Here is a 27,541-nt window from a genome sequence, read left to right on the forward strand (position 1 = left end):
AACATAGTGTCGGACATAAAAGGAAGACCATGAATTTTAATATTTTAGATGACATACTCCTTAGCCTTAAATTTTGTCCATACAATTAAAAAAAAAAAACTGAATGCAGTTTTACCAAGGTTTAAAAATAAAGTCTTCTTTCAGCAATATATCCTATCTGTGATATTTTAGGTACTTCCCTTCATGTCCTATGTTCTTGGGACACCCTGTATATGCCTTATACTAATTACAAGTATTTCTATGTGCAGTGTCAAAATTTTAAAGCGTCGGTTTCATCCGAAACACCTAACAGTTTGGGCTGGACACTAATTTTAGGCAGCGCAATGGGCCTTCTGCACAATAAAAGCTAATATTTGACATACAAATTGGCGAATAATATTAGTTGGTACATTGTCATTCAATGGGCTCATTACCAAAGCAAACTATCGTCTTAAAATGTAGTATTATTTTTCAACTATTACCTACTGTCTGTATGGGCCGTAAAGTACCGTAGCTGAAATACTTGGTGACAGCCGTCACATTTATTACCTTTACATGCAAGTTCACACTGACCTTAGTTATTCTTAGTTATATTGATTGTCAGTTTTACTGTTACAGGTTCTACCCGAAAGACTCGCATCATTGATGTCGTGTACAATGCGTCCAACAATGAGTTAGTGCGTACTAAAACGTTGGTGAAGAACGCCATTGTTGTTGTGGACGCGACTCCTTTCCGCCAGTGGTACGAGTCACACTACTTGTTGCCACTTGGTAGGAAGAAGGGTGCTAAATTAGTAAGTATGAAGATAGTCATTAACTATATCTTCTTAGGGCAAATATTAGATATTAAGAATTTTAACCAGAACGAAAACAACAGGTCAATATTATTTATTTTTAGATTTATTTTAATTGCACCCGAAGGTATTGGCTACGTGCACGACAATTACGCCCACTACCATGTGAATTTGAAGTGGAAAATGTCAAAAAATGACATGTAAACAAACACTATATTTTAACGATTTTTAGTTAATTTTAAATAAATCGAATAACAAGAGCTACTATTTCAAGTGTAATTTAGGTAGATAGATTATAAAGACAAGGATATAATGTGTGTGTGTGGATTGAGTGAGCACCTTCCGAAAATAAAAAAAAATATGCTGATCATTTAGTAAAAGTTCTAAAACAATTGTAAAACGAATCTCTGAATTTGTAAAAAGATAAATCAAAAGATACAGCCATTAACATGTGCTCACTCAGTTCTCACAAAATACCAACGAAAACAGTGAATATATTCATTTAACATATAATATTTATATACTAACATTTAGTAAAAAATAGGCCAACCTACCTCTATAAATATTAGATCACCTAGTGACGTATTAAATTTTTTACAAATAGTTTCTTATGCTCACTCAATCCACACACTTTTGAAAAGCCGAATTTTGATGAAAAACATAAGATTTAGACCGCTATTATATGTGTATAGTTTAGTAAAAGTGAAATGGGAATTTGTAAAATACAAAACGAACCACTAACGTGTCAGGTTTTTTTATAATAAATTTTTGTAAGTGCTCACTCAGTCCACACGTTTTGAGAAAGTTAAAAATGTAAATATCTTACGATTTGTAGCACCTAAGACACTCGAAAGTACTTCAACATTTAGTAAAAATTTTTACTAAATATCCACCATCTAATATTTTATATTCGTTGTCTGGTTTTAAAGATATTCAGACATAACTTTTCTCATACAAATGTATCAAGTAGGGTGACCACACTATGTCGGCTCCTGATTTTCCCCACCTTCCCATTGTCATATTGAGATTGGGGAGTTTCGTTCAATTTTGATAATAGTTTACCGGATTTGTAAGTGGGAGCGAGAAAAGAATAACTATTTCTCGCTCCCACTTACAAATCCGGTACGCTCATCTCGACGACAACAACGTACAAAGCGCAATCTGCGATTTTTTCTCGTAGCAGATAGCACCTTGTACGTTGGTGGGTAAGGTGCAATTTTCTGAAAAAAAAAATTGCAGATTGTACCTTATACGTTCAGTGGCGTGCCTAGGGTTTTGAAGTAAGGCAAGCCGAAAGATACGTTTTGGCAATATCTAACTAATCTTCAGTTTTCGGACTCAAATGCATTTGCAAGCGTTTCGAAGCAAGCTAGTCATAGCGCACTGAGGGCATACTAATTACTAGATAGAATATTAAAACCATATCAGTAGTTGTATACCCCCGGTGGCTTTGAGAAAAGCCGTTTCATTTGGTTTAGTGAACATCCTGTGTACCTATATACAATATATTATTTACACGATTATTATTTACAAGTTATTATTCTAAAGGAACGATCTAATCGATCTATCCATATTTACATGAGGTCCATATACTAACTATTTATACACTAATTCAAATCGTCTGTCTTTCTTTAGAAAAGAATCAATTACGTCACTGTAGAATGTCGGCGAACGTTTCAGCTCTACCAACAAAGATTTCTCTATGGCAATAGTTGATAGGTCGGTAAGACGCTCTTGGCCTTGTGTATTTCTCAGATACGTGTGTATACGCTTGAGAGACGAAAAAGCTCGTTCCGCTGAAGCACTTGTAGCCGGAATAGTTACAATCAGATTTGCTAATTTTAAAAGCTGAGGAAAAGCGTCTTGAAGGCTATTTTCATGAATGAAATCAATCAGTTCAAAAACGTTACAGTTTTGTAATTCGGGAGAGGAATACAAGCATATCAATTGACTTTTTATTGTGTGTTCGTCAAAGCGGTTTGGGTAGGTTTCAAAAAGCGACTTTAGTGCCTCTGACGGAAAATTGGAGCGATAATTTTCGTATTTTTTATTGTTTACTAATTGAAAAAATTTAAGTTTAAAAATTTCGGCATATCTTTGTTCGACTTCCGAATAAATATTGTCTATTATTTCAATAAACAGTCTTTTATATTCAGTTTGAGCGCAACTTATGTTGCGTCTCAAACGAGGAGCCGAGCAGTTTAGCAAGGTGTCTTTATATATTTCTTCAAATTCTCCTTGGAAATTGACTCGCAGCCATGTTTGAAAATCTTTTATTTTGTTACTGCAATATCCGATATCCACCTCGGATTTTTGCAAGATGTTGTATAAGCAGTCCGACCTTTCAAATATACGATGGAATATCGACAGGTAAAAATTAAAATTGAACGATTTGAGCATGGTCTCGAAATTTTCTGCCGCTAAAATTGTATCGCCATCCCAGTCCTGTGGATTGTCACACATTTCTACAAACACCGTTGTGAGATTGTTTTTCTGATCGAAAACCGTGTTAACAAGTCGCGACATATACGTCCAGCGAGTTGCAGGTGCATTTGGCAGTTTTTTGCTACAGTGAATGTCATAAAATGCAGCTCGTTTAGTGCTGTGGCCGAAGAAAGTCGACAAAGATTGCAGGGCCGAAAAGAACGAACTAACCTCTTTAATTCTATTGCACGATTTTGATAATACTAAAGCCAAGACATGTGCATTGCACCAGATGTACATTGCTTGTGGACACATCTCTTTGACTTTTTGTTGCACCCCATTTCTTACACCTGACATCACGGATGCTCCGTCATAGCTTTGTGCCACTAGTTTTGCAGTGCAATCATGTTTCATTAACATTTTTATTATTATATCTGAAAGTACGTCCGCGGTGCGACTTAAAGAAACATCAACATATCCCATAAATCGATCATGGATATCGTTTTCGCAGAAATATCTCAGAATTAAACATAATTGTTCTCTATGACTAACATCAGGAGTTTCGTCAATTATAACAGAAACAAATGTAGCTTTTTTTACTTCAAGTTCAATGCGAGTTCTTATGACGTCAGCTACAGAATGAATAATGTCATTTTGAATTTTGTTAGACAAATAGCTCGAGCCGGCCGTCGGTTTGTCGCTTTGTTGAACGTGTTTTTCCAATACGCCGTCATATTTCGATAGAAGCGATACAAGCTCCAAAAAATTGCCCCTATTTAATGAAGTTTTAGACTCATCGTGCCCTCTAAACGGAAGTTCTTGTTGGGCTAAATGGCAAACAATGTCTACTAACCTCTGGAAGACACTACGATTATTGTCAACACGAATATTGTGTTTCGAGATTTCTTCGGATAATTGGCGCGACAAGGAGGCCTCGATTCGTTGTTTTCCAAAATTGCTAAAAGAAACAACAGCACACATATGCTTACTTGAATTCATGTGCCTCTTTATCGCGCCAGATAAATTATTTAAATCATCGTATCCAGTAGAATTCCATACGTTAGCATCGTTGGAAAAAAATATGCAACACCAGCAATACAATTTGTTGGTGTGGGAACAACCAACTAGCCAATGTGTTTTGTACACAGCCCTACAGAATTTTCTCTTATGCGCACCACTTTTCTGAGAAATACACAGGTCGGGCGTTGGTTTTGGCGCGGAAATAATATCACGTTTTTGGGCAAAATTTAATGATTTTACCTTGCCTTCGTTGAGTAACATAAGGACGCATTTATCACCGTCACAAGGCACCACTTCATCCATTGTTATGTAGGTTTTTGAAACACAAATAACACTTTGTTACAAGAAAACGAAGAAAGCACATTCACTTACGCAAATAAAACTTTCGACTAAATAATACACTTGAAGTTGTTTATAAAACGCGCGCTCAACTCAAACCTGCACCTCACTTCATACCAAAAGCCCGGCTTAAATCGTCGAAGAAATGTGCTATATATACCTACAAATAGTTATATAGGTTGCTAGGCAAAATGTACGCTAAAAGTTGGGGAAAAAGGATGCAAGAGCAAGCCCCATTGCAAGCCAACGAGTGCGAGCGAGCAAGATAAACTGTGCTGCTTCGACTTCAAGTCTCGTTCCTTCCGCGCTGCACTAGCGCCACGGCAAAGCATGACAACATGCTGAGGTCTGTACTGTTAGTACCGTGTGGTCGGTCGGCCGTGAGCTTTACTTATGGAGAATCTAATAATACCTAATATTGGCGCGCGGTTTTAAAAATGTTAGGGCAAGCCCGGCTTTTCGGCTTATATGGCTGTACCGCCACTGTATACGTTGTTGTCGTCGATCTGTTAGCGCGATTAGATTACCAGGTTCTGGTTTCTTACTAGTGAAGTATTATATTCTTTGTTTCTTTCATGTCCTTTTTAATGCATGCATGTCGATATGGTTATTATCCTGACGTCGATAAAAATTACACAATACACATCGTCACTAGGCCAAGATAATAACCTAAAAACAGTTTGCAGATGGATAATTAATATGGTATTAGTTTAATATTATCAAAATTGAACGAACGAAACTCCCCAATCTCAATATGACAATGGGAAGGTGGGGAAAATCAGGATATAAAACCAGACAATGAATATAAAATATTAGATGGTGGATATTTAGTAAAAATTTTTACTAAATGTTGAAGTACTTTCGAGTGTCTTAGGTGCTACAAATCGTAAGATATTTACATTTTTAACTTTCTTAAAACGTGTGGACTGAGTGAGCACTTACAAAAATTTATTATAAAAAACCTGACACGTTAGTGGTTCGTTTTGTATTTTACAAATTCCCATTTCACTTTTACTAAACTATACACATACACGGTGTTTCCGGTATCACTCAAAAGCTCAGACACCCCAACTGATTTTTATTTTTTTAAACGTATCTAGAATGTTCATTTTTTAATCTGATGATTATTATTTTTTTAAATTGAGTTTTAAATTTTCTATGCAGCTCTACTCGGCTTTTAACTCTACACTCAATAAAATAATTGCTAGCTACCATCATAAACCTTCAAACTGTTTAATTGTGTACGTTACTGCAACGACATAAGGTTTACCAATAGACAGCTATGTCAATGTAAAGCACTTTAACCTGTGTCACAGTAAACTTCAAATTGGACAGGTGACTCAGTAAGCAAATTTAAACCTAAAATTCAAAATGACAAGGTTGTAATTAGGTACGAGTTCAATTTGTTATGACTTATGATAAACTTTAAAATTAAACTGACGCACAACGTCTATCTCGTAGCGGAAAAAATAATCGTCCAAGTAACCAGCCAGTATTAATACCCTTAAATACTGAAAAAGGTATACAACCTCTAACAATATGATATGCACAATGTTGAATTACAAATTTGTAGAATGGGCACGTAAATAATAACTAATAATACAAATTAAAACAAAAAATATTACCCCCATCAAGATATAGCTCAATCGATTCTACTCTCGATTCTGAACAAACAGTTTTCAGGTTTTTAGTGTTAAGTGAAACACGGTGTATAATAGCGGTCTAAATCTTATGTTTTTCATCAAAATCCGGCTTTTCAAAAGTGTGTGGATTGAGTGAGCATAAGAAACTATTTGTAAAAAATTAAATACGTCACTAGGTGATCTAATATTTATAGAGGTAGGTTGGCCTATTTTTTACTAAATGTTAGTATATAATATTATATGTTAAATGAATATATTCACTGTTTTCGTTGGTAGTTTGTGAGAACTGAGTGAGCACATGTTAATGGCTGTATCTTTTGATTTATCTTTTTACAAATTCAGAGATTCGTTTTACAATTGTTTTAGAACTTTTACTAAATGATCAGCATATTTTTTTTTATTTTCGGAAGGTGCTCACTCAATCCACACACACACACGATATAATACCAAAAATCAGTTTCCAAAGCATTACTCACGGTATAAACTTCCAACCCCAGACTACAGAAAGAGTCAATAAATTGGTGCTGGAAGGGCATATAAGGAATCTTGAAGAACATAGGAGTAATGGTACAAGTTCTTCGAGCTAGTGATATGGTATTCGCTAAACCTCCGTCCCGTTAATGCCATATAAAACAAATCTAAACGTAAGTACGTAGTCATGTCCGCGGCCGCAGAAATATCGACACGGGCCTATTCCCAGGCTAGGCCTGAATCTTTAAGCATAATCTTTTACGGTAGGAAAAATACTAACAGCGTATTGAACAATATTAGGTAAAGAAAGCTTAAATATAATTTATTATCATGTTTTGTTTTGACATGTCACTTACGTTTTCTTTTCACCGTAGCTATCCATTTAGTTCTTTGATCCAATTTCCAGTGTGCTCTAAGAAACGCATAGAACGTGCAACGACTATTTATGCCATTATTTTTACAATTAACAACGAAACAACATTGAAACCCCATATCAAACATAACACCACATTGTCACAGTATAATAAAGAGTATTATCATACAGTATGGCCACTCCCGCTCCCCGCTGAAAGTGCCGCCCACCCCCTCTCGGTTACCTCAAAGTTACCGTCTGTCAAAAACGCGAACAGTCGACCTGTCATATTGCACTCATACAAGCATAGTACGCGTTCACGTACACGAGCTTAGACTGTGTGCTAGGAACGCGCCTCTTTCATATATTTAATCGCCAGTGTCCGAGGTGTGACATTGTATTATATTTTATGAGTTTTGATAGATGACAACCACAATCAGTGTCGATTTTGACCACCGCAAGCACTGCGGTCGCTTTGCTTACCCCCTCCATGCACTTCGCACGAAGCCAATATGAATCGCATCATTTGATGTGAGCGTCAGGACCCCTGGACCACTACAGATATTTGATGTTTAGTACATACTATTGGGTTGGTAAGAAAGTAATGAGCGAATCATAACCAATATTGTAATTTTTATTTAATTTATTATTTTAATCATTTATCAAAAATATAACGGCCTTCGTTATCTACTACTTTTCTCCATCGTTCTGGTAAAGAATGAATAGCATCGGCGAAGAAGTTCTTAGGTTTAGATTCAAAAAACTCTGCTATGTACTGTCGTAGATGGGCTTGATCATCGAACTTTTTTTCATTCAAGGCATTGCTTAGCGATCTGAACAATGCGTAATCCGTAGGTGCCAAGTCTGGAGAGTACGGTGGATGAGGTATCACTTTCCAACCTAGCTCCAATAGCTTTAGCCGAGTCACTTTTGCAATGTGTGGGCGAGCATTGTCGTGTAAGAAAAAAACTTTAGCATGCTGTGGACGATTCTGACAGATTTTTTGGTTTAAATTTTCAAGCTGATTACAGTATACACTGATGCGGTAACAGTCATTCCACTTGGTAGGAGTTCCCAGTGAATAATACCATGAATATCCCACCAAACGACAGCATAACTTTTTTCGGGTGAGGCTCTGTTTTTGGTGCCTCTATTCCTTTTTCGTTTGGAGCTAGCCACTGACGTTTGCGTGTGTGATTTATATATAAGACCCATTTTTAATCTCCAGTGATAAGATGGTCCAACCAGTTGAATGTGCGGCGAAAAGACAGAAGTTGTATGCAGATATCGGCACGGCGGTTTAGTTGATCTCTATCAAGTTCGTGCGGTATCCAAACACTGTATTTGTAGTTTTTTCCCAACTCTTGTAAATGTGTTTCTATGGTGACATGAGAGCAGCCTAACTCGGTAGCAAGAGTACGACTCGTTAGCCTCGGATCTCCTTCAATTAAGGTTTTTAATTTGGCTACATCAATCTTCACCGGTCGACCAGACTTAGGTTGATCTGATAATGAAAAGTCGCCACTACGAAACCGCTGGAACCATCGTTTCGCCGTGGCCTCAGACACAACTTCAGGAGCAACACGCTGACATATATTACGAACTGCTTCGGCGGCTGAATGGCCAGACTGAAATTCATATAGTAAGCAATGCCTTACATGCACTTTTAATTCGTCCATTTTATTCCTTATATTAGCTTGGCGACAGCTAGTGAATGACTGACGAGAAACTGTGCGACTTGCCCTTTATATACTTTCGACCATAGAAGATTCTAGAACTCTCTCAAAAATTTGATGTGGAATTCAATCGATCGCTCATTACTTTCTTACCAACCCAATAAAATTTAGTACCTATTTGATACTATTTGGTACCTGAGTACATATATTTGGTACCTCCACTGATATCGAAAAATCGAGCGAATAAAGTGGCCAGACATTCTGACGTCAGGATGTCTGGACCATTTTTGGTTTACATAGTTCTAGACAACACTACTAATTGATATCTTAGTCAATATTTACTACCTATTTGGTACCTGTCAATATATTATTTTCAAATTTTTTTGGCGTACCAGAAAAAAGTTATGACGGAATTTAAAGTTGTGAGCCCGGCCGTGCCGTTGAAGTATGTAGCGCCTGTCAAAAGTATAGAGGCAAATCCGCCTGCCCTCCTGCGCGCGTCAACTTAAATAGGAATTTAGTTTTAGGCACTCTCACATCATCTCTACTACTGACTAGTGGCATTAATATAGTCGAAATATAAAAGTAATTAGTGTAATTACACTAGTTTTCCATTTTCCTCCTGAGAGACCTAAACACGTGGCAACAGTTGGGCAAATTCTAGGGGGGAAATAGCATAAACTGTTATAATTAACAGCGTCATTGGTAATATTGGTATATAGGATGTATTTTGATGATGTGGACCAGTCTATGGTCCACGAGCTCCGTTATAGGGGTTCATCATATAAATAAACCACTGCTTTCGGTAACATTTGTTTTTTGCATCGATTAGTGTCAATTATGAATTAAGAATAAATACAAACATCAAATCAATCATCTACTACCAGTACCTACAACCACAATGCCGCCAAATCTGCCATACAGCTCTACAGCTGCTGAACAGTCGCAAAAATGACCGGCTGTCAGGGGTAAACTGATTTACAAATTTCTCCGCCAGGAGATGTCTCTCAGGGACATGACATGAGATTAGACGTTATTGAGACTGTAGGAGGTTCTCTCAGGAGGAAAATGGAAAACTAGTGTAATTACACTAATTACTTTTATATTGGATCCGGTCACTTAGGGCCACTTTCATTTTTAGGCCAAGTTTTATGAACGGCCACTTCCCCGATAGGCCACTTCCTTTAAGGGCCACTTAGTGACAACGTTCCCCGAAGGGCCACATTTATCTAAAGGCCACTTCTTCTCATGGCCAATTCCTTTAACGGCCTGTTTCTATTATGGCCACTTCCTCTCATGGCACAGACCAACCCCTATAGACATCTATTACAAGACGACTCGCGGTCGCCAGCCTTCCTAGTATTTGCACTGATATAAGCGCGGGCGCTCGCCGTGCCCGATCAGTATCGACCAAGTAACAGACCCGAAAGCAGCGCGTGTTTTTCGCACAAAAAAATTGGAAAAGGGTATTTTGATGCCTTAAAGATGTCCACCTGTAGTGTGAAATGGTGTGGAAAGGTAACAAGAAGCTCAAATTTAAAAACAGACGGCATTACATTCCACAAATAAGTCATATTTATAATTTATTCAGAGCCGGCATAGGTCAACTTACATTGGCCACTTACGCGTCAGTAGAGGGACAGTCATACTTCTGTCCCTTTTCATCTGGCGCGACTGCCCGCCGTCCTTGAAACGGCCAATCACAGCGCGCTTAACACATTCCCCGCCCGCTCCTCGCACCCCAAACACTGGTGACTCGTATCGCGAACCAAATATACAAGACTGCCACTCTATAGGAGGTTCTCTGTGTCTCATGGCCTTTTCCTATGATGGCTACTTCCTCAAACGGCCTGTTACTCTAATGGCCACTTCCTCTCATGGCCTTTTCCTCTTGATGGCCACTTCCTCAAACGGCCTGTTCCTCTTATGCCCACTTTTTCTAATAGGAACTTATGTATCTGACAACCTTCCTCGTAAACGCATTATCAACAGGCTTTTTAATGACCACCACCACTAAAAACTTTTTCATAAAAAAAATAAAACTGCCTTCCTGCCTATGGTTATCTGCATATGGTTGGATGGGGCAAACAGGCAATAGCAAGGCGAGGAACAGGGCTAGTACCGACTACAAAAATAATTGATTTCTTTACAATTTGGATGTTTAGATTATTGCAATCGGATAAGAGTTCCGTTCTGACCATCATCAGCAGTTCCACTGCACCAAATGTCACTGTTCCGTACGTAAATGCATGCTGTTTCTTTAAAAACACAAAAATCACCATATGTATGCCTTTCAGATTTGAGGAGTTCCCTCGATTTCTCCAGGATCCCATCATGAGAACTGGGTCCTGAGAAAAATGGGACCAATCTGTATGCATATACATTCAATCAAAAATTTTTTTTTAAATCGGTCCAATAACGACGGAGATATCGTACAACAAACATTTAAAAATTAACATTAAAAAAAAAACATACAGACGAATTGAGAACCGTCCTTCCTTGAGAGATTTGAGGCGGCGGTTAAAAAGTAGCCAATCGGAGAATAGGACAAACTAGTAAATGTTGTAGTGGCCGATCGAGGAATTAGACAAACTGGTAATTTTAACGATGGTCGTTCCGGAAATGGGTGGCCCCACAAAGAATTTTCATAGTGGCCATTCGGAGAACTGGACATAGAAAGAATTCCGACAGTGGTCTATCGGGGAAATGGTCAGACAAGGAAACAGCCGAACCAAGAAATGGCCCATATAGGAATTTGCATGGTGGTCGTTCGGGGAATGGGGCCAACAAAGAATTTTCAGTGGCCGTTCGAAGAACTGGACGTAGAAAGAATTCCAACAGTGGTCTATCGGGGAAATAGTCGGACAAGGAAACGGCCGAACTAAGAAATGGCCCATATATGAATTTGCATGGTGGTCGTTCGGGGAAGTGGCCGTAGGTGACCGGATCCAACGCGCAGGAGGGCAGGCGGATTTGACTCTATTCTTTTGACAGGCGCTACATACTTCAACGCCACGGCTGGGCTCACAACTTTAAATTCCATCATAACTTTTTTCTGGTACGCCAAAAAAATTTGAAAAAAATATATTGACAGGTACCAAATAGGTAGTAAATATTGACTAAGATATCAATTAGTAGTGTTGTCTAGAACTATGTAAACCAAAAATGGTCCAGACATCCTGACGTCAGAATGTCTGGCCACTTTATTCGCTCGATTTTTCGATATCAGTGGAGGTACCAAATATATGTACTCAGGTACCAAATAGTATCAAATAGGTACTAAATTTTAGTATGTACTAAACATCAAATATCTGTAGTGGTCCAGGGGTCCTGACGCTCACCATTTGATCATTGGCTAAGCGAAATTGGAGTGATTATTTATTTATTCGAGAAACTAACATTCAGAGGACTACGTGACGTGTTTTTGCAAGCCACTTGGGCCTGCCTCTGGAAGTGCTCGTATCATAAAATTCTATACGGCAATACAAAAAATAACTAACCTACTTACCTACTATGTATTCATAAATAAATACCATTGACAACATTGACAGTTCATAGTGACCCGATAGTTTCAAATGTCTGCTTCCTTAAGTTTCTTAATATGCAACCTTTCCAAAACTAAATATTTTTTTTTAAATAATACAGATTAAAACAAATGCTTCCAAATTAAATGTATAATTGTATTGCCTGACAAGTTGGGTTTCTGATTTCTCGACCTATTTGAAGTCTCGAGTTTCGAGAAATCTCGAGCCCAAAGTCTCTAGTCTTCTCGAGTCTCGAGTCTTTTTTTATAAATGGTAAAATTTTGATAAAATAATAAACAACAATATGATTAGTAGTTTATATTCCACCACACTATGATAAAAAATGCGTACAGCAATAAAAATCTTCTTTGAAATAAACATAAATCAAATTTTAACAAGAAAACTACAATTATAGTCTTGAAAATAATACCTAATCCTTTAACTTCCCCGCCTGTGCACGGGTTAAGTAAATTAAAATGTCATGTATTAAATTATAATGTCATTGAAATTAAACGTTTAAAATAACTTCGTCTTCTTCCTCGTTTCCTCATTGCTGAGGTTCGCGACCACAAGTAGCGTGTCTCTATTGAACGCGGTCATAAGCCATGTGGACTGCACAGTATACGCTGCCGCCACACGATTTCTTCACACAGTCAGACCATCTCTTACGAGCCCCACCCCAAGAATGTTTATTAATTCGCCATATTACGCATTGGTGCTCTCATAATGTGTCGCTGACTTTTTCGTAATGACAAAGTGCTTTTAAATAACACGAGGCTGTCAAAACTAGCCAAAGTCGCTGCCAGCTTACGTTGGAACGAGAGGTTAGATCGCTTTATCTCGTTATAATTTATGGCCGCCGTTCGACACCGTCCCCACCGCCTCGCGATGAGACCGGGCAGAAGGTAAAAAGTTGCATTTCTCTTCAGTTCGTACTTTATATTCGGAAGTCGAGAGTCTCGAGTACCTGTCATTTTTTTCTCGTCTCGATTGAAGCCGAAATTCTCGAGTTGTCTCGAGTATCGAGACTCTCGAGCAGAAACCCTACTGACAAGTTTTTATTTGACCCTCGCCTTGTTGCGGATTTTCAGCGGAACAAATTTTTTTTACTGGCAAGGATTACTGTTTAACACCCGTCGTTGAAAGTCATCGAAGGTCAGTGATGTAAACAAGAAGTAATAAATACATTAAATTTTCTAACGGTTGCATCGCAATTTTGCCCAAAATAATATCAATAAAAGTGAAAATAATTATCTGAACGTGATAAATTACTTACAGCAAAAAAGGATGACGGATTTTACAGCATTTCAATAACAATGTTCTGAAATCGGTTGTTGACATGTCCGGTACTAGCAGTTTATAGTGCGGCTCTCTTGTATTGGTTAGCTGGTTTCGATTTAGCCTAATATATTTTTTATTCTTATTTAAGAGGGCTTTCATGTGAAAAAAACAGTGAAATCGCAACCATATATAAAGTACAAATATATAATATACTAGCTTTTGCCCGCGGCTTCGCTCGCATTAGAAAGAGACAAAAAGTTGCCTATGTCACTCTGCATCCCTTCAACTATCTCCACCTAAAAAATCACATCGTTTCGTCGCTCCGTTTTGCAGTGAAAGACGGATAAACAAACAGACACACACTTTCCCATTTATAATGTTAGTATGGATAGTATGGATTATAGGACTTTTTCTACTTGGTCTAACAAAATATGAGAAAATGTCCAGAAGTGGTAATAATTGTCACAGTGAAGGCTCGTTTTCAAAAAATTGCCATAAATAAATAATAGCAATTTATAATGACTAAGGCATAACTGCAATTTTGGTAAATGTTGCAGATTAATTTAGTACACAAATAACTTGGATGTGATGTAGATTTTCAAAACAAATTTTAGGTAATTTCTGAAAAAAAATTAATTTGTCTTAGCCTCGTTTACTCTTTTTCAAAACCTTATAATAAAAATGTAGTCTGAGAAGATTGTAGTACAGGATATACGATTTATAAATTTACCCGTTTCGTTATTCAAAATTGTCCAAATTTGACAAATAAGACCGACTAATTTAGCTCTATACGCGAGTTTTCCTAAACGTGCATCAGAGAAAAATTCATAATTAATTCAATGACTTAGTTTTCAAAAATTCCGTCTTATAAGAATCAAGATAATAAGATGCTCTAATTGAAACTTGAATTAAATAAATCTATTACATAACGGAAAGTGTAGTACGGGACGTGACGTTTTTTTTGCTGTCTGTAGCTCTGCAGTGAGAAATATTTAAAAACAAGGTCCCACGCAAAAAGAAAATGAACATCGATGACTTCGATTTCGGCTGTTCGGAAAGAAGTAGCGAGTCTTGAAACCTTGCTCATTAAATGTTGATTCTCTAAATTTCTAAAATCATGTTTCTATTTTCTACAAATATTAATGGGTAACCAGTACAACGCTGTCCCCATTACATATGACATCGGCACATTATTACCATATGAAAGCGGTTTGTAGCGTAGCGACACTCTTTCAGGGGGTCAAATAAAATCTTGTCAGGCTTTAAATGTCAAACACTTAAAATTTTAGCAGAAAACAATATTTTATTAAAATGTGTGTTTATGATACTGAGAGTACACGAATGAAAGTTGTGGCAAAAATGTCTCATATAAAAGACCTCGTGTTTCGTGCTTTTACATTCTCTCTAATGCTAAAAAAATGAGGTTTTCAAAAATTGGGACCCATAATTAGTGACAGTTAACAAAAATTAACTCTGTCAGTTTTGTGACGACAATAATTTGTCGTCACAAAATTATTATAAATAAAATTTGTCTCTTTTTCCATGTTTTAAATATAAATTATTGCTTATAGTAATCACTGCGGGTTCATATTTTTATTTCAAGCCTGACTAGAAATATATATTTCTCGTACCGTCTAAATAGGCACTTAGAATGAATGAGTAGCCAAACGTCTGGAAATATACATAGTCCGTATGATTAGCATATCTAAAAAGCCAAAAGTGTAGTTAGTTAATTGACGTCAACACAGAACTATTCAGTAGCAAAACGTCCGGAAATATAATGTGTCATCGCCATGGTTTATAAATATGTAACAGAACAGTTCTTATTAACAGTGCGAGAAGGTTTGAATTCTCAAGACACTTAAGCATTTTAAAACCAGACGTTTACCTAACGGGTCGTTTGGCGTTTATTCTATTTAGCAATAAAAACATTAAACAATCCAGATTTTTTGCTCCTTGACCGTTTAGCGTTCATGTCTGTTTTGTAATACAGACATTCGAAGATGAAGATGTTTTGCAGTTAGATCATTTTAAATTGTTACGTTTTAAGATCCAGACGTTTTGCTAAAGACACATTTGAATGTTGTCACGAGGGCGCGCTGTTATCCTTACGTATAAGGAAAATAGTTCTAGTAAAATTCCGCAAAATGGTTAGCAGAAATATATGACTACGCTTATAATTAAATAAGAATAAAAAATATATTAGGCTAAATCGAAACCAACTAATCAATATTATAATTTTCTGGTAAGGATTTAAATACTTTGGCTAACTCAAATTGTCAGATTATTGTCTCCCCTGAATTGAACATCAATGCTGTGCCGGCGACACAGAATGTTTGAATACGAAATGTTAATTTTCCTATACCCCTGTCGGCGCTGGCATAGGAGTAGAAGTTGACTTAATGCCAGTGGCATAGGAATGAAAATTTAGAGTAATTTGCCAGTGAAGCTGCGTTTTCCAAGTATAATTCAAAATCATCATTTATTATATCATGTGTCACTGGCATGGGAGCCTTGGGGACCGTCCACACTCAAGAGACGCGTGTCCGCCGACGCGGAAGGACGCGCAAGGGACGTCGCTTGGCGCGCGCCGCGCCGCCTGGGGGCGCGTCTTACGCCCTTCCTATACAAAATGTACTGAGGAGACGTTTTTTAAATTACATTCAGGCGGCGTGGCGCTGACGTCCGTTCCGCGTCGGCGGACATGCGTCCCTTATGTCGCCGCCAATTAATTGCATAGTTGTCGTATAAGCGTCGTGAATTCGACTTAAGGTAGAGTAGTGGTGTAATATACAACTTTAGTCGAGTAATTGTCGCTTAAAGGTCGTTAAAATAACTTATTTCTTATGAATTCAACATACAAAGTTCTGCGTCGCGTCGGTGTCGTTTAAGTGGCGAAAGACATCTTTGAAAAAAAAAGGCAAGTCGCCATTTTGTTTTCAATTATCAAATATTAGGTTATAAGATAGGAGACGAGAGTGCATCTAATACCGGTAAACTATTGCGCAGCCAAATTTACTGATTATACTAGCCTATGTTTATAACTAATTTTTGATGCGCCAGTAAAATTCTTAACCATTTAATAATTATTAGTGACAAATTATAAATCAGTTGCCTTATACGACACTTATACGACTTAAGGTCGTATAATTTAAATGTATGAATGCTCTGTTGTCTGAAACTTAGTGGCCAAAACGATACTTTTAGGCTTCACTATAAAAATAATACAACTTTTGAAATACATAAACCATAAAATAACGTATTTGGGGCGTTATTTGGGAAAAGTGTCTTCATTATCATTCTAGTTTTACGACATATTGGCATAAGTTGTATAAAGGTTAACTTGGAGACTTCTATTGGACTATTGGTTGTATAAAGGTAGTATAAAGGTATTATATGCTACTTAAACACGTATAATGGTTGCCCCAGTTACCTTTATACGACGTTCTATAAAGCACACTATTACGACATTTAAGTGACTTATGGTAGTTTAAAAGTCGCATAATGGTAACCTATACCTCAAATTGTCGTATAAAGGTCGTCGTAATACCCACTATACGACGTCGTGTAAAAAGGTAGAATAAACGTTTATACGACCTTTCTATACGACCATAAGTCGCACCGATGTTTAAGTTGTATAATTCACCTTTACTCGACCTAAGGTCGTAATGACGACTGCTATACAACATTTATACTACTTAACGTCGTATAGCTAGCTGCTTGCTTATACGACCAAATTGTTACCTGGGTAAACGCCGCGGCCAGTCGTCTAACGCAGCACGCACCATATTCATGTCTATTTCAGCGACTGCTTTTCTTATAGATGACTTCAGGCTCTCCAAATTTTTATGTGGTTTAGCACAGACCTCTTCTTAGACAGACCGTAAGACCTGCCAAATTTTGTATTTCAAAAGATTAAGGTCCTGACTGGAGGAAGGCCAATCTTCGTGTCTTATGAAGTCGATTTTTTGACGCTCAAACCAGGCTTGAGTGGTCTTGGCTTTGTGTGCAGGTGCAGAATCCTGCTGGAACACAAAAAGATCTCCTGAAAATAGCGTGTTGGGCAGATCTTTGACAATATGATCTAAAACCGTCTCTTGGTAAAATTTGCACTGATTTTGACCCCTTTTTCGCAAAAATGATCCTCAGTTGGCCCGTAATAAGATACTCCCAACCAAACCATCACTGATGATGGATGATGCCCATGTTGCACCAGCGGAACTATTTTTTAACCGTCGCCTCATATCTCAAGAAGGACGGTTATCAAGTCGTCTGTATGTTTTTTATTTTTTTTATTTTTTATGTTTGTTCCTCGATATCTCCGTCGTTCCTGGACCGATTTTGAAAATTTTTTTTTTGATTGAATGTATATACATACAGATTGGTCCCATTTTTCTCAGAACCCAGTTCTGATGATGGGATCCTGGAGAAATCGAGGGAACTCCTCAAATCTGAAAGGCATACATATGGTGATTTTTGTGTTAATAAAGGAACAGCATGCATTTAGGTACGGAACAGTGACATTTGGTGCAGTGGAACTGCTGATGATGGCCAGAACGGAACTCTTCAAATCTGAACGGCACGCTTATAGTGACTTGGGTATTTTTATACGAACAGCATGCACTTTCGTACAGAACAGTGACATTTGGTGCAGTGGAATTTCTGATGATGGTCAGAACCGAACTCCTCAAATCTGAACGGCACGCTTATAGTGACTTTGGTATTTTTATAAGAACAGCATGCACTTTCGTCCAGAACAGTGACATTTGGTGCAGTGGAACTGCTGATGATGGCCAGAACCAAACTCCTCAAATCTGAACGGCACGCTTATAGTGACTTTGCCATTTTTATAAGAACAGCATGCACTTTCGTCCAGAACAGTGACATTTGGTGCAGTGGAATTTCTGATGATGGTCAGAACCGAACTCCTCAAATCTGAACGGCACGCTTATAGTGACTTTGGTATTTTTATAAGAACATCATGCACTTTCGTTCAGAACAGTGACATTTGGTGCAGTGGAATTTCTGATGATGGTCAGAACCGAACTCCTCAAATCTGAACGGCATACTTATAGTGACTTTGGTATTTTGTGTGTGTGTGGATTGAGTGAGCACCTTCCGAAACTAAAAAAAATATGCTGATCATTTAGTAAAAGTTCTAAAACAATTGTAAAACGAATCTCTGAATTTGTAAAAAGATAAATCAAAAGATACAGCCATTAACATGTGCTCACTCAGTTCTCACAAACTACCAACGAAAACAGTGAATATATTCATTTAACATATAATATTTATATACTAACATTTAGTAAAAAATAGGCCAACCTACCTCTATAAATATTAGATCACCTAGTGACGTATTAAATTTTTTACAAATAGTTTCTTATGCTCACTCAATCCTCACACTTTTGAAAAGCCGAATTTTGATGAAAAACATAAGATTTAGACCGCTATTATATGTGTATAGTTCAGTAAAAGTGAAATGGGAATTTGTAAAATACAAAACGAACCACTAACGTGTCAGGTTTTTTTATAATAAATTTTTGTAAGTGCTCACTCAGTCCACACGTTTTGAGAAAGTTAAAAATGTAAATATCTTACGATTTGTAGCACCTAAGACACTCGAAAGTACTTCAACATTTAGTAAAAATTTTTACTAAATATCCACCATCTAATATTTTATATTCGTTGTCTGGTTTTAAAGATATTCAGACATAACTTTTCTCATACAAATGTATCAAGTAGGGTGACCACACTATGTCGGCTCCTGATTTTTCCCACCTTCCCATTGTCATATTGAGATTGGGGAGTTTCGTTCAATTTTGATAATAGTTTATATTAAACTAATACCATATTAATTCTCCATCTGCAAACTGTTTTTAGGTTATGTTCTTGGCCTAGTGATGATGTGTATTGATTGTGTAATTTTTATCGACGACAGGATAATAACCATATCGACATTCTTGCATTAAAAAGGACATGAATGATAATTGGTAAGAAACAAAGAATATAATACTTCACTAGTAAGAAACCAGAACCTGGTAATCTAATCGTGCTAACAGATGAGCGTACCGGATTTGTAAGTGGGAGCGAGAAAATAATAACTATTTCTCGCTCCCATTTACAAGCTAGCAAGCATCCATATGGATGACCTTGGTGCGGTACGGTGCTCGTACGGTCATGTGTTAGCAGCTTTACAGCGTGCGTAGCCGAATGGCATTACTCCGACGCCAAACTAAAACGAAACGCCGTGCCAGTTAGTCTGGCTCTGTCGCGCCAATACGCACGAGCGATATAGATGTCGATATGGTTATTATCCTGACGTCGATAAAAATTACACAATACACATCATCACTAGGCCAAGAACATAACCTAAAAACAGTTTGCAGATTGAGAATTAATATGGTATTAGTTTAATATAAACTATTATCAAAATTGAACGAAACTCCCCAATCTCAATATGACAATGGGAAGGTGGGGAAAATCAGGAGCCGACATAGTGTGGTCACCCTACTTGTACATTTGTATGAGAAAAGTTATGTCTGAATATCTTTAAAACCAGACAACGAATATAAAATATTAGATGGTGGATATTTAGTAAAAATTTTTACTAAATGTTGAAGTACTTTCGAGTGTCTTAGGTGCTACAAATCGTAAGATATTTACATTTTTAACTTTCTCAAAACGTGTGGACTGAGTGAGCACTTACAAAAATTTATTATAAAAAAACCTGACACGTTAGTGGTTCGTTTTGTATTTTACAAATTCCCATTTCACTTTTACTAAACTATACACATATAATAGCGGTCTAAATCTTATGTTTTTCATCAAAATTCGGCTTTTCAAAAGTGTGAGGATTGAGTGAGCATAAGAAACTATTTGTAAAAAATTAAATACGTCACTAGGTGATCTAATATTTATAGAGGTAGGTTGGCCTATTTTTTACTAAATGTTAGTATATAAATATTATATGTTAAATGAATATATTCACTGTTTTCGTTGGTAGTTTGTGAGAACTGAGTGAGCACATGTTAATGGCTCTATCTTTTGATTTATCTTTTTACAAATTCAGAGATTCGTTTTACAATTGTTTTAGAACTTTTACTAAATGATCAGCATATTTTTTTTTATTTTCGGAAGGTGCTCACTCAATCCACACACACACTGGTATTTTTATAAGAACAGCATGCACTTTCGTCCAGAACAGTGACATTTGGTGCAGTGGAACTGCTGATGATGGTGACTTTGGTATTTTTGTAAGAAAAGCATGCATTTAAGTTCAGAACAGTGACATTTATTTAGTTATGTTTGTTAAGCATATGTTTTGAAGACAAAGTTTGTCAAGCTTCGATTTCTTATAATATAATCGGATTCATGAGGAATTGAGGAAACTCTTCAAACCTTAACGTTATACGTATATTCATTTGTGTTTCCATCTAATAATTAAAGCATTAAAAGCAGTTTTAAAAAATACTTACACATTTCTACATAATCCAACATTCGCAAGTAGCTTTCACCAGAACCCGAAAGGCGACGGTTTTTTTTTCTTAAAAATTATTTTCCTTCTTCAGAGCTCGTAGCATACACTATCATTCTGTTTATTATACTTTTCTTCAACATCGAAATGTTTTTCGTCTGTATAGAGGATATCGCGGTGTCGATTTTTCGCGTACCGCTTTATAACTTTCGGGATCTTTTAAGCCTTATTGTTTTAAGACGCTCATTAAGCAAGTGCCCACTCTTTTTTTTTGTATGCTCGTAGACTTAAGATCTTCGATTAAAATCTTTTTGACGGTTTTCCTACTGACACCCATCTGCAAAGCCATCAACTTCTGTTTTCGGACAGGATTTCTTGCTATACGGGCCTTGATCGCTTTGATCACTGCTGGTGTTCTTACGGAGCGTGGCCGGCCAGTTCTTTTTTTGTCCTCAACACTAGAGACTTCATTGTACCTATCAATAGTACGGTACACAAACCTAAGCGTTCTATTTAATTTTTTGAGCAACTTGAAAATGGCACTTGGCGAGCGCCCACAGCGGTGCAACGCTAAAACAGCTATTCAGTTTTCTTTTAATGTCCACTCCATCGTGAGCAATCGCAGAAAATGACTGTTTTTTGTTTTAAAATAATTGTCAAACATTCAAAAATGGAATGCAAAAACATTTTCTTAAAATTATGTTCTAAATTTTAGGACAGAATTTAAGGACCGACTAAGTATTCGTCATAAGATAATGATAAAAAACATACAGATATTTTTGCACCACTAGAAGAAACGTTATTCAATTTGTCACAGGCACTAGCAGGACCCATGATAAACGGCCGCTATATAGTGTAGTTAGGTTTATTATTAGCAAAGACATAACTCCTTGTAGACAGATAAAGTCTAAGACAAAACGTACCTCAGTACCATACAGAAAAAGGTATGGTGGCCTAGATGGCATTACACCTCTGGGGTACGCTCAGCTAGATGGCGCTAATATCAATAATTGACATTTTAACACATAACAAGCTAAGAATATGGGCCAAATTGTCAAAACTGAGGTTCGAAAGTTTTAAGCCTGTGTCAAGAGATGGCAGTCTATGCACTGTGATTACACATTTTACTTCGACAGTAACTCTCTATAATACTCGATCCTCTTTGTTATTAGGTTTCATTAGTGTAATGTAATAGCTTTATTCTATATCATGTGAGTATTATTTACAGACTGAAGCTGAGGATGCTATCATCAACAAGAAGCGTAGCAAGAAGACTGCCAAGAAGTACATCTCAAGACAGCGCCTCTCCAAAGTTGAAGCTGCACTAGAGGAACAATTCCATACTGGAAGACTATTGGGCAAGTATTACTTATTAAAATCCAATGATGTTAACAGACTTCAAAGTTTTGAAATGTAAACTCCCGTATGCGCATATTGCGCATGCAGATGAACTCGTGATTGTCATTTAACCCTTTACCAGGGGAAGGGGCATATATTCCTCCCGCGTCTTAAATCAGTTACCATGGTCAGGTTTTAACCGAAAACCTGCTAGAAAATATTTTGTCAACCCCTGAAAATAGTGTTTTATGATTTTCATTCACAATTCTTCTATATCGCGTCATATATATTTGGCAGCTGTTTATTATATATCTCTTCCCATCTCGGCCCCTGTAAGTTATCTGAGGTTGATCCCATACAACGAATTAATACTACAGTTCAGAGTAGAGATGGGCCGAATATTCGGTAAATATTCTGTATTCGGCATATTCGGCAAGTTTTCCAATGTTCGTATTCGGCCGAATAGTTCGGTTATTGCCGAATATTTACCGAATAAACAAAGTAAATAAATAGCGTAAGTTGTTTCGTAATTCATCGGATAATGACATCCTATTTCAGGATTCTAAGGAACCACCAAAGGGATTTAAATATGCGTTAAAATATATATACCTAAAATAATTAATTAATTATGTAAAAAAGTAAAATAACGTAGCTTAACATACAAAAACCAAAATTTTGTTATGCACCAAATTATAGGAACATTAAGAGCCTTAGTACTCATTACTAACCAATCATTGAAAAGTTTTAAACTCTAAGGATTTAAAATATGGCGGAACCGAATGTTCGGTTCGGTAACAGCTGAACCGAATGTTCGGCCGAATATTCGTATTCGGCAAAGTCCGTATTCGGCCCATCTCTAGTTCAGAGCTTTCAAACAAGATAATTATGTCTCGCCCATGGGACACCGCCCATTCTCCTTTCGTGTTCGGATTTGTAAAAAAAACCACTATCATCACTTGTCTAGTGGATTTAAACGGCTGGCATAGATACATTATTGGATTTTGAAGCGTGACGTGAATGAAGATCATAAGATAATGTCTTTAGTGATTGATATAATGTTCCGTAGTAGATGTGGGTACGTAGCCGAATGGCACAAACGCTCACGAAACGAAACGCTCGTAGATATATCTATCTCTATCGCTCTTGCGTATTGGTGCGACAGTGCCAGTCTGGCAAAGGTAGTCTATCTACCTTTCGCGGCGTTTCGTTTTCGTTTCGCGTCGCAGAAATGCCACTCGGCTACGGCACCTGGAGTTAAAACTTGACTATGCTTGTACACATCGGTAACTCGTGGCAATTAAAAGGTGTTTTTTCAGAAAAGACAAAATAATAAATTAATATTCCCTACATTGTGTAGCTTTATTAAATAAAATAAAAATATTCGAAATAACATATCCATTTTATCCGGATATTCAAATTCCAAGTATTCGAATTATCCGGGTACAAAATTGGGCGGATAATTGTGTCGCTTAACTTCAAAACTGGGTAAATCCATTATGCTATAAGGTTGATTATCTTTCAGATCAGATTATATTTTTTATATATTCAACCTTAAAGCAGAATGGATTTACCCAGGTTTGAAGTTAAGCGACACAATTGCAAGCCCTACTACATTAAGAGAGCATTCAGAACTTCTATTCTGGGGTGGGGTACTTCTATTCACCATTACGTCAGTGGAGGTTGAAAAATAGTTTTCTTAAACACATTGGATTTTCTCAAGTAGAAGACGTAGGCTGACTTGTGAACATTTAGAACAAATGTGTCGCTTAACTTCAAACTGGGTAAATCCATTCTGCTTTAAGGTTGAATATTATATAAAATATAATATGAACTGAAAGATAATCAACTTTATAGCAGAATGAAAATTTAGTGAGCGTCAGGACCCCTGGACCACTACAGATATTTGATGTTTAGTACATACTAAAATTTAGTACCTATTTGGTACCTAAGTACATATATTTGGTACCTCCACTGATATCGAAAAATCGAGCGAATAGTGGCCAGACATTCTGACGTCAGGATGCCTGGACCATTTTTGGTTTACATAGTTCTAGACAACACTACTAATCAATATTTACTACCTATTAGGTACCTGTCAATATATTTTTTTCAATTTTTTTGGCGTACCAGATAAAAGTTATGACGGAATTTAAAGTTGTGAGCCCGGCCGTGCCGTTGACGTATGTAGCGCCTGTCAAAAGTATAGAGGCAAATCCGCCTGCCCTCCTGCGCGCGTCAGTTTTAGGCACTCACACATCATCTCTACTACTGACTAGTGGCATTAATATAGTCGAAATATAAAAGTAATTAGTGTAATTACACTAGTTTTCCATTTTCCTCCTGAGAGACCTAAACACGTGGCAACAGTTGGGCTAATTCTAGGGGGGAAATAGCATAAACTGTTATAATTAACAGCGTCATTGGTAATATTGGTATATAGGATGTATTTTGATGATGTGGACCAGTCTATGGTCCACGAGCTCCGTTATAGGGGTTCATCATATAAATAAACCACTGCTTTCGGTAACATTTGTTTTTTGCATCGATTAGTGTCAATTATGAATTAAGAATAAATACAAACATCAAATCAATCTTCTACTATCAGTACCTACAACCACAATGCCGCCAAATCTGCCATACAGCTCTACAGCTGCTGAACAGTCGCAAAAATGACCGGCTGTCAGGGGTAAACTGATTTACAAATTTCTCCGCCAGGAGATGTCTCTCAGGGACATGACATGAGATTAGACGTTATTGAGACTGTAGGAGGTTCTCTCAGGAGGAAAATGGAAAACTAGTGTAATTACACTAATTACTTTTATATTTCGACTATATTAATGCCACTAGTCAGTAGAGATGATGTGCGAGTGCCTAAAAATAAATTCCTATTTAAGTTGATGCGCAGGAGGGCAGGGTCAAATTCCCATTTCACTTTTACTAAACTATACACATATAATAGCGGTCTAAATCTTATGTTTTTCATCAAAATTCGGCTTTTCAAAAGTGTGAGGATTGAGTGAGCATAAGAAACTATTATGTAAAACTGAAGGATAAATGCCGTAACATCGACATAAGGGAAAGAACCAAAGTTAGAGACATCCTCACACATATAGACATGGAAAAATGGAGGTGGGCCGGCCACACTGTAAGATGTAAGACCGAAAAATGGAGTCAAAAAGTCCTCATGTGGCACCCCAGAGATGGTTCAAGAGCTCAACGCCCACCACTCAAACGATGGGAGGACGAAATTATAACCACTGTAGGGCCTTTCTGGACTAGACTGGCCAGGCAGAGGAAATACTGGAAAGAGCTGGAGGAGGCCTATGCCAACAGGCACACTGAACTACGCGACTTTATCTAAACAAACAATCATAAACACTAGACCACGTTCAGAAGAAAAGGCTAAATAGATAGATAGAAGAAACTATTTGTAAAAAATTAAATACGTAACTAGGTGATCTAAAATTTATAGAGGTAGGTTGGCATACTTTTTACTAAATGTTAGTATATAAATATTATATGTTAAATGAATACATTCACTGTTTTCGTTGGTAGTTTGTGAGAACTGAGTGAGCACATGTTAATGACTGTATCTTTTGATTTATCTTTTTACAAATTCAGAGATTCGTTTTACAATTGTTTTAGAACTTTTACTAAATGATCAGCATATTTTTTTTTATTTTCGGAAGGTGCTCACTCAATCCACACGCACATAATATTGACTAAGATATCAATTAGTAGTGTTGTCTAGAACTATGTAAACCAAAAATGGTCCAGACATCCTGACGTCAGAATGTCTGGCCACTTTATTCGCTCGATTTTTCGATATCAGTGGAGGTACTAAATATATGTACTCAGGTACCAAATAGTATCAAATAGGTACTAAATTTTAGTATGTACTAAAAACATCAAATATCTGTAGTGGTCCAGGGGTCCTGACGCTCACGAAATTTACCCACTTTCGAAGTTAAGCGACACAAATATTCATTGTTTAACACGAATGTCATAATATATTAAATGATTAACATTCCTTCTTTTAATTGGTTTCTTTTTCTTGACTCGTAGGTATATGAAAAACATTGTCACATCACTAGTCTGCTAATATAACTGTCAAGTGCCATCAAAATGCCACAAGTTACCGATGTGTACAAGCAGTCAAGTTTTAACTCCAGATCCTGTATATATCTGCTGTATATCTTATTATCTATGAACCATAACCCACATTTATCCTCCTCATCCTCATCATTTATCTCCTCATTCTATTTTATCATTTTATTCTATCATTTATCTCCTACTTTACGTATGAAGACACTTCTTAGGGGCCTGGTAAAGGGTTAATTCACAAAGATAATAAAAAATACTTGAATAACTTTTCGTCAATAACATATTCATAATTAATATGATGAAACCGATAAGTTTGATTCTGCACTTGGGCTGTTACCGTTTTGGGAGCGGTCTAGCAGTTGAATGATCTACTTGTCATAGTTACTCTGATAGTCTAAAATAGATTTGGCAAAATATGTTATTATTGCAATGTGGTAATTTTTAATATTTTTTATTTAGCATGTGTTGCAAGCCGGCCTGGTCAGTGCGGCCGCGCCGATGGTTACGTGCTTGAAGGCAAGGAGTTGGAGTTCTATCTCAGGAAGATCAAGTCCAAGAGAGCAAAGTAACGGGCGTAAAATGTAGAAATAAAACACTAAACCACAAATATTGTTTCATTTAATTAGTCGCCTAATACCTAATATCTGGGCGAAAACCCTGACACCCGCGCTGCCTGCGAATAATTAGACCGACCTCTGGTGTGGTGTGCTACTCTCCGGCGGCGCCACCTTAATGAAATTCAACTAATTATATGTTAAAATGATGTTCGTAAGACGTACAGTATGTACGTGTAATGTTATGACTGTACCTATAGCGGGAAATAAAATAATGGGCTTTTATTGTGGGCGGCGCCACTCAGTTCTCATAGATAGAAATTACATCATCTACTTTTTTCTTATGGAAATTGATGTACCAATGCTGTTTATTATGTACGTATGGAAAAAATCACTATAACTTAGTAAATTTATGTACTTTCAGTAATTCCGCATTCCGCCTGAACGGTATGAGATAGTGTGTAAGCGAGAGGGAGATATATTCCTTCCCGCGCTTCCGCGCTCGGCGCGATTTGCTCTGGGTTTCAATAATTATTATTAAATTTATGCCCCTGTTGTACACTCT

At 37.1% G+C, this 27,541-nt stretch overlaps 1 protein-coding gene across 1 annotated transcript in view; it reads left to right on the plus strand.

Annotated features, from left to right (window-relative positions):
• LOC125241162 (40S ribosomal protein S8) overlaps positions 1–27,029 on the plus strand; it is a 35,646-nt gene extending 8,617 nt beyond the window's left edge. Inside the window, exons 4-6 of the mRNA XM_048149506.1 lie at positions 598–773; positions 22,209–22,338; positions 26,882–27,029. Coding sequence (XP_048005463.1) covers positions 598–773; positions 22,209–22,338; positions 26,882–26,991 — 416 coding nt within the window. The 3' untranslated portion in view covers positions 26,992–27,029. The remainder of the gene's footprint in view (positions 1–597; positions 774–22,208; positions 22,339–26,881) is intronic.
• Positions 27,030–27,541: the final 512 nt, after the last annotated feature.

Source organism: Leguminivora glycinivorella, chromosome Z (genome assembly GCF_023078275.1).
Source record: "Leguminivora glycinivorella isolate SPB_JAAS2020 chromosome Z, LegGlyc_1.1, whole genome shotgun sequence".
NCBI lineage: Eukaryota > Metazoa > Arthropoda > Insecta > Lepidoptera > Tortricidae > Leguminivora > Leguminivora glycinivorella.